The sequence below is a fragment of the Musca vetustissima genome, unplaced genomic scaffold (genome assembly GCF_032173495.1).
Source record: "Musca vetustissima isolate MV318-11 ecotype Yass unplaced genomic scaffold, APGP_CSIRO_Mvet_v1 utg4915, whole genome shotgun sequence".
NCBI classification, from domain to species: Eukaryota; Metazoa; Arthropoda; class Insecta; order Diptera; family Muscidae; genus Musca; species Musca vetustissima.
The window spans coordinates 1-12,218 of NW_026885991.1; the positions used below are offsets into that span (position 1 = coordinate 1).

Sequence of the window (12,218 nt, forward strand, 5' to 3'; positions counted from 1 at the left end):
TTCCAACAAATTATGGAATTTTCACAGGATTTCGACAGGACAAAGTCTCCAAACCAGACAACACAATCGACGTAGTTGCGGTGAATATCTCTGGTGGAAAAATCAGGAAAGTGTTCTTTAATTGTTGGATATGGTGCCGCATTCTTGTTCACATTGTAATGACAACTGCTCTGTAGAGCCTCATGAATGGATGGCTTATTAAGACACCACAATTTAAGTGAGTGATCCATTCCACTCGACATAATTCGATCCCCCTTAATGTCAAAATCCAAAGACAAAACTTCATCACGGTGGCCTTCAACACCGCCGAAGATGGCTACACACACATCTGAACTAACATTCCATAAACGCAACGAATGGTCTTTACTGCCAGATAACAAAATGTATGGAAGTTTTGGATGGAACTTCAATTCATTTATTGCATGCCCGTGGCCAATGAAGTGTTTGTTGCTCATATTTTTTGAAATGTTGAAAAGACGTATAACTCCGCGATATCCGGCTGCGGCTAAAATTGGCTCAGATGTCTCCACATCGTAGGACCAGGCACAAGTGTAAAAGTTTTCATCTGGCTATAAACAAATTGAATATATTTTATCTAGATTTGAACATGATGTCACACACTCTGACTTACATCGGGATCAGCGTAGCATTGCAACAATTTTACCCCGCCACTGCCATCTTCAGGCGGTTCCGTGCACTCATAAATGGATATTCGATCCTTTCCAACCGATGCAAATATTGCCTGTTGCCATAAATGATGATTGAACTGTACACCGAATAATGGTTGTCCGTGATCCTCTCGCAGATGACAACTGGAAAGTTGGAGATGTGTTAGACCGTTTGAAATTTTCTATTTATGCACATTTAAAAACCTACATGTACCTAAACGACGGCTTTACAATTTTTGTTGTCTTACTCTTTCGAGGGAATTTATTAAGGCCCGAACTGCTATGAGACGTTGCGGTGCTAGTGCTCACCGTGTCATCCTTATCATCAACATCGGAGTCGTGCCCCTGTCGGTCAATACATACAGGATCCTCGGCATTGTTTTCCTCGATTTCATCCAGCATTACTTGTTGTCTAAACCTGATGTACTACTTTGTACGCCATATGATATGAATACATAAAAGTTTGTGTGTTTGTGCTTACGCTTTAAAATGGTTACATGTCGATTTGTTGTATGGTGTGTGATACGAACGACTTCAATAGAAGTGCTGAAGTGCAGCATATAATAGAGGGAGGACAAAAGACCCACTGGTAATTTTAATAAAAATAGAATTGCTGGTTTTCCGAAGCCATCAATAATTATTTTTGTTCTTATAGCACTTGATTTGTCAAAAACTTTTGACAATGCAGATTTTCATATCGATAATTGGGAAAAGGAAAAAAATATTTTAAATAGATCTGCTTGGTAGTCAATATATTCATATATTTCAAATCGTACAGTTTCCGGTTTAAACAGACCGCTCGGTTGGATTAACAGGTTTTGAGTTATCGTCCCCGCCATACGTAAAAAAACTGTTTACTCATAAAGTCAAAAATGAAATGTTTGGCATATATACACTACTTACTTTTAGTCTGCTATTATACCATATCTAAGCAAGTTATACATATATCTATTTATCACATTTGATCGTAAGTCATCGGCTGAAATTAGCTTTTGCGTTTCTTTGTGTAAAGTAAAATAGTATATATTTAAATAAAATAGTAAATTATTGGTCTCGCCAACATTTTATTAACAATTTCAATTCAATTTTATTAAACTTTAATTCAAAGCCTTCAGGCCCATTAAAGATAAATTATAAAGCCATTAAGCCATTATAAAATGCATATGAAGTGCTTAATTTAATAAAGGATAAACTACACAAAAGTAATAATAATTCAAAAAATTGAAAACATAAATTCATACAATCGTAAATTCCATAATAAAAACTACTTCTACTACTACTCATATTTTGGAAAAGGTTAGTTGCTTGTGTACAATTCATTTTCGAGGTCATCATTAATATATGTTTCTACTTCCCTTATAGCCTTTAGACTATGTTCAGTTCGGGATAATAACTCATTAATGAAATATCCACGTAAGACATTGACTTTAGTTTGATTTTGTCGAGCCTTGGCATAGGCAACATCCAGTTCGTAAGCCAGATATGGTCCCATTTTTAAATCAGCCGCCACTTTTAAGAAATGACATTTTTTATTCCGCAAAGAGGCAAGATGTTCGCAGTCCGATTTTCTCTGCATTTCCAGACTTAATATCTCTTCGTGCGGAGACTCGGAGTCACAAAACAATTCGGGCAGTTCATCCCTCATTTTAGTCCCAAAATCTTGTATACGAGTCAAATTAGCATGCAATTTCTCTGATAACTGCTGCCTCACGGCTTTTCTTTCCGTGTAATTAAGATTGACTTTGCACAGTTCGTTCAAGTCTAAAATGGACAGATTTGCGTTAATAAAAAAAAACTCCCCAGTAAGTGACAATTATATTTACCCAAAAGACATTCACTCCTTTTCTCGTTTAAGTATAAATAGTTACCGATTTTAATGACTTTCAAAGTTTTTTCGATTTGCTCTTTGTCGGGAATTAACATTTTATTACAGTTCAACTGTTTGAGTTCTTTCAGGACAAGGCGCAACTTGCGTACCTTAGCAAGCTCCTCATCACGAGCTTTTTGCAATTGTTCTATTGTCTCGGAATTTAATATTCGCGTTGTTTCGTTATTGCAATCCATTTTGGTTTCAATGATTTTATCAATTTAAAAAATAAACAACAAAAAAACAATCCCGCCTTCACAGCGCCTTTTTCAAAGACTGAAGACAAAATGAAAAACGTTCCACCTTCCAACGAATAGGAGGAGAAGACAAAATGGCGACTAAATGAGAACCGAATTGCTTAGTGTGGTTTTATATTTGTCGGGATCGGGATCGGTGTTGAGAGTTTCTCTCTCTTGAGAGAGTAATTAGAGTTGCGCTATTTTAAATTTTGTAACAAGCGTACTTTTTGTTCACAAAAGGAACGAATTGACATAAACGTACCAAAACAAAATTTAGATTTTTTATTATTCGTGAATACATTACCCTTAAATTATAACATATATTATTTATGCAAATAACTGGTATAAATATTGGCCAATATTTCTCGATAATTATGATTTATTATCATTTCAAGTAGAATTTTAGGTACCTTTTCGTACTTTTTTGTTCCTACCTGTGGTAATGTTTTCCAACACAATTCACAATTTACCACTGAGAGAGAGAAACTCTCAACACCGATCCCGATAAATATAAAACCACACTTACGAATGAGGTGGGATGGAGACTAAATGAGAACCGCCTTAAAGAGAACCAAGCCATACTGACTGTATTGACGGCGTTATTATTAATAAATAGAAAAGTGGAAACTCGGTTTTGAACATGTTCGACAAAATCGAAAAGTCAACTTTTGCCCTCTTCTACGCATGATCCAATAAACAGGTCGGGTCAGAAGCAATCGTTTTCGACAATTTTGGATTAAAATCCCCCATACTGTCAAATATTTTGTTTACATTTTCACACATTGCAGTCAAAATCGAAAGCATTTTGACAGCTCGGTTGAAATCATCTGGCCTTGTCGGACGACCTTATTATTGGATCATACTTCTACGTATCCATAGTAAAGTCACAGTCGATACATATTTGACTATGGCGACAAGTTCAAGTACAGTTTTTCAAGTTAGGGCGGTATTACATTTTACTATGGACGGCGGTGTTTATTTTTTGGTATGTCCATGGTAGTAGCATAGGCGAATTTCTACAACAAGAAACTGACTGTTGTAGTAAAATTGATATATCAAAAACATTTTGTAAAAACCAATCGATTCACACAAGAGGACTTCAATATTGGCATATTAAAGCTACGTTTAGACTACTAAATCCACTCAATCTCACACGTCAATTCCATTACGTATACGTCAAATATAATCCACTGGATTTGTGAACTGGATTAACGTGACGTATAAGTAAGTTGGCTTATTTTTATTATAAAAGAATAAAGGATGACGGCGTCCAAAATCAAGTGCGTTTCGTACTAAAATACCCATCTTCTCACCTTCATAGGGTTTGTCCGCTTTTCCACAGGTAGATTTTTATTTGACAAATTTTTTGTTTTCTCTTTTGAAATTTTTGCTTGCTTTTCCATTAGCAAATTTTTCTTTGCCAAATTTGCGAATCAAAATACAAAAGAAAGAAAAAAACGTCAAAAGTGTTTGCATTTTAAAGATTTTTTTTAATATTTTATTTTTTATATATTTTATTATATAAATTGCAAAAATTAAAAATTAAATTTCACTTGCACAAATTAAAGCAACAGGTTTGTAAACAAAAGCCGGCTGTGTGTCAGTAAAGCGAATAGGTTCAAAAGGAAATGTCAACAAAATTGTTTTCAACGAACAGAGCAAAGCAGAATTTGCGTGTACGGCAAATTCTGAACAGGCAAATTTTTGTTTTTCTTCCTCGCACCCCTCTCAAACTCAGTATTTGCCAAATAAAAATTTACCTGTGGAAAAGCAGACTTTTTAAACGTCTGTATTACTTAAATACGCAAGGAACTTATTTACTTGTGTGTCAGTTGAAAACGGCCATAATGGATGAAAACATTTTATTTTATTTATTGAAATTCATTCTTAATTAACCGAAAATGTTTTTATTTATAGAAAAACAAAACATTTATAGAAAATCAACAAACAAAAAACTCAGTATTTGCCAAATAAAAATTTACCTGTGGAAAAGCAGACTTTTTAAACGTCTGTATTACTTAAATACGCAAGGACCTTATTTACTTGTGTGTCAGTTGAAAACGGCCATAATGGATGAAAACATTTTATTTTATTTATTGAAATTCATTCTTAATTAACCGAAAATGTTTTTATTTATAGAAAAACAAAACATTTATAGAAAATCAACAAACAAAAAAAATCCAATATACGCATTGTCAAAACATGTATTTAACTTTTGAGGTAAAATCGTACGCGAATAAAATCGTACGCATACGCACGATATGATACGACCCTGATACGATATTTAAACATTGACATTTCATACGAAGACAATTTAAGAGGCCAAGCCTGAATCTTCGAACGTGTTCCCCCTTAAGATTTTTTTACGATTTTTAATTCATTCATAATTTTGATCTTTTTCGAGTCGATTTTTTAAATATAAACGCAGTTAAGGACTTTTTCTTACCGCGTTAACGCGCACAAATAGTTAAAATATAACACAACACGACGGATCTAATTTGCTTACCCCTTTTTAGACCAACATATATATCTCATATCGATAACTCGATAATCTAGACCTTTGTGACGTCTGCATCACACCTCATTCGTAAACTATTTCATTTTGTTTTGAGTTCCCTGTTTAGTTGGCTTGTTCTCCTATTCACACCAAGTGGAACGTTTTTAATTGATACAGGTTCAGAAATCAATACGCACGTTGTTGATATGGATTCAGAGGTATGCAATGATATGAGGCAGAACAACAACAAAATATTTTACATCCATATACACTTTCAGACCTCCAGCAAGAAAGCAAAGAAGGGGAAAACTTACAAGAAGGTAAAGGGTAGTCCCGAGCCCTCAGATGACAAAGGAATTGTGCGTAAACAAAAAGAACTCATGAGAGTTCTACACGTAAAAAATTTCCAGTTGCAAAACGGCAATCTGTCGTACTTAGATTACATTGAATTGAGGGAAGAGCTATTTCGATTGAATGCATTAAAAGATATGTTTAAACATCTGGAATAAGACTGAAGATTGTACAAATCCATGGTACAAATAATATATTTTAAAACATAAAATACATTTACAGAACAGACCAATTATTAAAACTAAAATGCATTTTCATATACACCTGAGTACGGCATACAAAACGAAAGAACTTTTGTGTGGTTTTCTTTTGTTTGTTCTCTTGAAAAGTACGGTACGAAACGATTGCAAACGTTTAATATAGTTTATTATCATAATTATAAAAGGTAACAGCAAAACCCAGCTGATTTGATTCCAACGTAATACTAGTGCCAATATGAATGACAAATTATGTTTTTAAAAATGCCTGCTGGGAAAGTTTGAAGAAGCAAATCTTTCTTCATGGAATAACTCCCGGCATTTTGATGTGTTACACGTTATGGATATGGAAGCGATAGAAATTTTATAGATTTTCATTCATGTTTTTTCAATTTTATTTTGAGGATTCGAAAATATTACATTTTCAAAATAAATATAATTTGTTTGTTTACATTTTCTGTTAAATGAAATTAAGAGTGCCTGGTTACTTTTCCAGTAACATTAACTCAGTAAGTTCTAGTTCAGAGAGAAAGCCGTTTTTACTCTCTTTTGCGATAATACTGAGAAAAGTAAACAGACATTTAGTAAGATTCAACAAATAAGCAGCTGATTCAAGAAAACAATTTTATTTGAGCCAAAATAAAAAAACATAGGACGAACACAATTATTTGTATTGCATTTAATATTAAAAATAAAATTAAGAATAATGGATTTGGTATGTTCCCCGGGAACATTTAAGCTTCCCGCATCAATAAATTGTCCTCTTTCTTGAATTTGCCTAAAAATATAAAGAATTATTTTCTAATTTAATTAAACTATGCATTACTTATGCATTTTATGTAATTTTTATGCAAATCGAACTTTGCAAATTAAAAAACAAAAAATTTTTTTTGAAAATTGTGTTTGGTCATAAAACAGCTGATTCCAAAATGGCTGAGTTTGCAAAATCTTACTGCATAAAATTCTTTCAGTAAACTCCAGTAAGATTGTTGTTGTTTAACTGTCAAACTTGCTCTCTCGCTTGACTCTCTTTTAAGGCTAAGCCAAGGTATATTTAATAAGGTAGCCGCATCGGCCCAGCTGTTGGACAAATAAATGTCAAAAATGTTGTTGTAATGTTGAACCAAAAAATTAAAAAACAAAATTATGAATGAAAATCTCCGAATTTCGAAGAGCTTTTTTGGCAATACTTTTATTAACATTTTCTACAAAAATTTGTGTAAAAAAATCTTGTCAATCTCTTTGTTTTGGCAAAATATTTTTGACATATCAAAATACAACAACCGATGTTTGTTGTAGAAATTCGCCGATGCGGCTACCTTGTATATCTACCTTGGGCTAAGCAGAATGCTCGCGTTGAGCCATCCACAACAACCAAAATGAAACGATAACATAAACGCATATCGTTTCCTTGTTGTTGTTATATTTTCGATAACATATAACGCGACGGATGGCTCAACGCGAGTATTCTGCTTAGCTCTTAATACAACTTACAACAAAAAATCTCCATGTGGTTGTTGTATCGTTTGCTATTCGTCCGATTTCAAGATGTGCACCAAATGACACGAACGAATAAAATAATAATATAACATTAATAAGTTTTCAGTAAATAAAACAACTGAATTTACGACTCAAAATTAGAATTTTGGGCAAAATACATATTTGGTCTGCTCCCGCACTGCTAGAATTCGGTCTGTTCCCGTACTGCAAGAATTTACTACTTTTACTACGATAACGAATTTTCCTTTATGATATCGAAGAAAATAGTAAAATCTAGTAGATTCTTGCAGTACGGGAACAGACCAATTGTTGTTGTTGTTGTTGTAGCAGCCCTATTGCTTTCGCACAATGAGCTGAGGTGATAATTGTAGTCTTGTTTAATGTCTTATAATTTCATATTTACATATAAACATATCTATCTGTTTTATTTATATAATATATTTTAGATTTTTTTAATAAGGAAAATATTGCAAAAAAACTAGCTTTCTCACACAATGGGGTTGCAAATATTATATTTCTTACTAAACCTCGGAAAGATTATACCAACTTTCAACTGAGTCTGAAAATATTTATTTTTTTGTATTTTTCCAAACATTACTAATTGAGTCATCGTTTCGACAGAATAGGGACACTCACTATAAGCAACAAGTTGTAATCAGCAAGTACCACTAACCTATCTCTTGTATTGTGCCATGGATAGTGTGTGGGGGCCTTAACACTCTCAGTGTTTAGAAGAGTGTGTCATCATTTCAATTTCCTTGAGTAAGGGGGTATTAATCCACTCGATTAACATTAAAAAGAAGAAGAAACTAGTGTTTTCTCTCTCCCATCTATCCTCAAAACGTTTATTCTGTCTACTGAATATAGAAAATATCCAAATACGAAGAGAAATATATAATGGGTTCTTCTTCGAGCGGCAAAAAACACAAAAAGGATAAAAAGCACAAGAAACATAAGAAGCACAAGGAGAAACATGTTATTACGGTTACAGAGTCCGATTCCGACAGTAAGTGGTTTGATTTGGCTGGAAATGTCAATATGGGTTTGGGAAGATAACGCTTTTTTGGGGAAGTGTGTTGTGTCCGGAAGGAGGAATAAAGCCTAGCAACCATAGAAGTTAAGCGATTTTTGTTATGTGAAGCATCTTTAGAGGATAGTTTTATTCCTTCTGCACTCACACATATCTATGGGTTCCCTCAAAATCATCGTATTTTCTTTCGTTTTCTCTTACAGGCTCGATGACCATGAGGTAATCTGGGTTGAAAATAACTTTTTGAGATACTGTGTTGACGGGTTTAACTTGAGTCGATAACATAGAGTTGCAGTACACAAATATAGACCTAACCAATTTTCGTTATTTCAGGTTCAGACTGTATTGAAGTACCTGTGGCCAATAGCAGTACTAAAAGTAGAAGCAGGGAACGTGATCGCAGTGCTCCCCCACCGCCTCAGCTATCGAAGCAATATGATCATGAAGAGGATCGTCGAAGGCGTGAATATGAGAGGGAGCGGGATAAGGATCGTGAACGAGACCGTGAAAGAGAACGTGATCGGGAGAGGGATCGAGAACGACAACGTGAACGCGAAAGAGCTTATGAAAAAGAAATAGCTCGCGAAAGAGAACGTGAACGAGAACGTTACGAAAGGGACCAAGTTCGGAGAAGAGAAAGAGAACGGGATGCTGGCGACGATATTGATAGGGAACGGCGAAGGGACTATGAAAGACGTCGAGAAAGAGACCGCGAAAGAGAAAGGTCGGATAGGGATAGACATACTCGTCGTCGGGAGGACAATGAAGACAGAGATATAGAAAGGGCTCTATCGATGGAGAGCGAACGATCCAAATCTGTAGAAATCGTCAAGTCTCAAGAGCGCGACCTTTCTCCAATACCGGAAAACGGCGCTGGCGACTGTCTTTCTATAGAAGAAACCAACAAATTAAGAGCCAAATTGGGTTTAAAGCCACTTGAATTGGATTCAGGTCCATCGTCAAAGCCTACCACATCTGCGGCTGCAGCAGCCGAATTAAAAAAACCGGGCCAAAAAGATTTGTCTTCATATAAGGATGAATGGGGAGAATTTTTACATAAACCGGCAGAAAATCTGAAAGAGAAAACGGAAACGGAAAAGTTAAGGGAAAAACTAAAACAAAGAAAAGAAAAACGGGCGTTGGAGGAACGTCTTGCTCGAATTAAAACCCTTGGTGAATCGGACGATGAGGTAGATGACATTAGTAAGTGGGTGGAACGCAACAAAAGGGCGGTGGATGAAAAGAAGGAAGCCGAACGAAGGGTAAGTTTTGACAAATTTTGATAAACAATCGCTTACAAATCTTATATTCAACAGGCCAAGCTCTTGGAGGAAATGGATCAAGAATTTGGAGTTGATGATCTCGTACAAAAGGAGCAACAGGAGATTCGCCAACGTTCATACAATGAACAACATCTTAAGGGCCTTAAGGTTGATCACGATGTAAATGATTTCACAGAAGGCAAATCGATTATATTGACACTTAAAGACGCCGATGTACTCGACGAAAAGGCCGACGACACTCTGGTCAATGTTAATATGATTGATGATGAACGTTACAAGAAGAATGTCGCTGCTAAAAAACAGAACCCCCTGTCTTATGGTTACAATGTTTATGAGGAACAGTATGATGAACTGGGAAATCCCATAGAGAGGGGCATTTTGGAAAAGTACGACGAAGATTTAGATGGAAACAAGAAGAAAACGAAAACATTTGTCATTGGAGAAAATCTTGAAGAAGAAAGAGAACACCAACGAAAAATGTTGGAGATAAAAACAAAACTTGCCGGCAAAAAACTAGAAACTCTAGCTGACATTGAAATAAAATTGGCATCCGATACTTTGACAGAAGCGGAACTGGCCACGTAAGTAAAATAAGAAAACTAAATGTTTGCATGTAAATAATGCCTAAAATTATTATTTATCTCAATAGCTTTAAGAAACCGAAAAAGAAGAAAAAACTCCGGCAAAAACTTAAAGCTGATGATTTGGTACCACTGGCTGATGAAAATCCAACACAACATTTTGGAAGTCGCTCGGGACGTCATCGCAGTCCCAGCGATGGGGACCCTCCGATGTCTACCGAAGCCAACTTAAAAATCGAGGAAGAGGACGACGACATGGAACGAATACTCTCAAAGGCACGCAAGCTGAAGCAGAAAGAAAGCATCATAAAGAAACCATTGCCAATAGACATAAAAACAGAAGTGAAAACCGAGCAAGAAGACGACAATGCTATGGATATTGATGGTGGTCGGGAAAGTAACATTGTTCTCAATGCCACTGCTGAATTTTGTCGTACATTAGGAGACATACCCACTTATGGAATGGCTGGCAATCGAGATGAAGACTCAAACGGAATGATGGACTTTGAAGTAAATGAGACCAACGAGGATCGTGTGACCGAAGAACCCGAAGACGATCTCGTTGAGCCAGGTCATGGCACTTGGAACTCGGTTAATCCGGATGAAGTTAACAAGCCTGCCAATTTGGATGCTATTGTTAATGAGGTGGAGGAAGTGGCCATTTTAGATGAAGAACCCGATGTTGGAGCCGGCGTAGCTAATGCTCTTCGTTTGGCCCTGTCGAAAGGCTATTTGGAAAAAGAGGAACACAATCGGCCTAGCAATTCCAAAATGGCTCATTTGCAAGCAAAGAACTATTCCATAGAAGACAAAAATATGGGGTAATGTTTAAAGGGATTTCTATTTTTTTAATCTCTATACTAATTTGAACATCTCGTCGCATTTACTTACAGAGAGGATGATAAATTTGGTAGACGTGATCGTTTTCATGGAGGTCCCATTATGGAATTCAAGGATAAAGACAATTTCAAGCCTAATGTTAAATTGGAATACATTGATGACAATGGACGCATTTTAAATTTGAAGGAGGCTTTCCGTTACTTGTCCCACAAGTTCCATGGCAAAGGGCCGGGCAAGAATAAGATTGAGAAACGTTTAAAGAAGATGGAACAAGAGGGGGTAAAATAATTCTCTGAAAGAAGTGTCGACCATGTATTCAGTTTTTTCTATTATATTTTTCTAGTTAATGAAAACTATGAGTTCAACCGATACTCCATTGGGGACACTTACCATGCTGCAACAGAAGCAGAAAGAAACGAAGACCCCATATGTTGTTCTAAGCGGTGGCAAACAAGCATCTACAAATATTTCAGGCGGAACAATATCTAAATTTAAGTAGACTGTAAGCTTTTATTTCCTTTAAGTCATATGTTATCTTCCTAGTAGGAGCGATTAAAAAAAATTACACGTATACCGTATAATAAGCAAAATTTCCATAAACTGCAATAGTCACATAAACATAGATTATAAACCAAACCAATGAATAAGAATAACCGAGTGAAAATCAGCAGCAGCACAGATTGTTTTTGATTGATTTTTCTATCAATCTATCTATGTTTTTGATTGATTTTCAATCACATCTCCAAAAATGCAATAGTTTATTCTTTTTAGCAATTATATTCCATACCCCTATTATTATATATGTCTCACACAAATATATATCGACATTTACTGTAATCATAAGACATCCTAAGGCAGTAATAAAAGGCTTTCAGATTGTCCGTATTATCAAGATTTCCGTTTCGAAGAGAACTAAAAAAGAAAAGATTTTTGAAATAAATTTTTAATACAATAAAATTACGGCACATTGTTTTACTTACTTTTGAAACCGGTAAATATTTGGGTAGGATTTATATGTGGACCATTCATTCTTAATTGGTGTTTACCAAGTTGGCTACACTTTAAACTATTTCTCTCTGATTTCTTAATGTACAATTCAAATGTTGAATCCGCAAATTTTATGCCTTTAAAAATTATACAGTATAACATACTTTTAAAATGGTGT

The 12,218-nt window shown here is 35.2% G+C and overlaps 3 protein-coding genes across 3 annotated transcripts; 1 reads left to right on the plus strand and 2 right to left on the minus strand.

The window, feature by feature from the left end:
- Nucleotides 1-5: 5 nt before the first annotated feature.
- Nucleotides 6-1,070, minus strand: LOC133333400 (polycomb protein esc-like; the record flags this gene model as incomplete). Its single annotated transcript, XM_061541719.1, has 3 exons — nt 900-1,070; nt 632-850; nt 6-569 (listed from the first exon to the last, which is right to left on the minus strand). Coding segments are annotated over exons 1-3 (954 nt in total), but the record flags the coding sequence as incomplete, so codon positions are not given.
- Nucleotides 1,071-1,965: 895 nt separating this feature from the next.
- LOC133333399 (augmin complex subunit dgt2-like) lies at nt 1,966-2,732 on the minus strand. The gene is made up of 2 exons (XM_061541718.1): nt 2,465-2,732; nt 1,966-2,429 (listed from the first exon to the last, which is right to left on the minus strand). The coding sequence occupies exons 1-2, from the start codon at nt 2,730-2,732 to the stop codon at nt 1,966-1,968; spliced, it is 732 nt and encodes a 243-aa protein (XP_061397702.1).
- A 5,484-nt stretch (nt 2,733-8,216) lies between these two features.
- On the plus strand, nt 8,217-11,561 carry LOC133333394 (U4/U6.U5 tri-snRNP-associated protein 1). Its single transcript, XM_061541713.1, has 6 exons — nt 8,217-8,325; nt 8,683-9,611; nt 9,666-10,213; nt 10,282-11,034; nt 11,107-11,332; nt 11,397-11,561. The coding sequence occupies exons 1-6, from the start codon at nt 8,217-8,219 to the stop codon at nt 11,550-11,552; spliced, it is 2,721 nt and encodes a 906-aa protein (XP_061397697.1). The 3' UTR covers nt 11,553-11,561.
- Nucleotides 11,562-12,218: the final 657 nt, after the last annotated feature.

What these genes read in the sequence shown, in the direction of transcription:
- LOC133333399 (XM_061541718.1), bottom strand. Translation starts at nt 2,732, where the DNA reads ATGGATTGCAATAACGAAACAACGCGAATATTAAATTCCGAGACAATA. An exon ending in TAATTGTCACTTACTGGGGA is followed by an intron (nt 2,430 to 2,464) that starts GTTTTTTTTTAT and finishes TGTCCATTTTAG; the next exon opens with ACTTGAACGAACTGTGCAAA.
- LOC133333394 (XM_061541713.1), top strand. Translation starts at nt 8,217, where the DNA reads ATGGGTTCTTCTTCGAGCGGCAAAAAACACAAAAAGGATAAAAAGCAC. An exon ending in ATAGAAGACAAAAATATGGG is followed by an intron (nt 11,035 to 11,106) that starts GTAATGTTTAAA and finishes ATTTACTTACAG; the next exon opens with AGAGGATGATAAATTTGGTA. An exon ending in AGAAGATGGAACAAGAGGGG is followed by an intron (nt 11,333 to 11,396) that starts GTAAAATAATTC and finishes ATATTTTTCTAG; the next exon opens with TTAATGAAAACTATGAGTTC.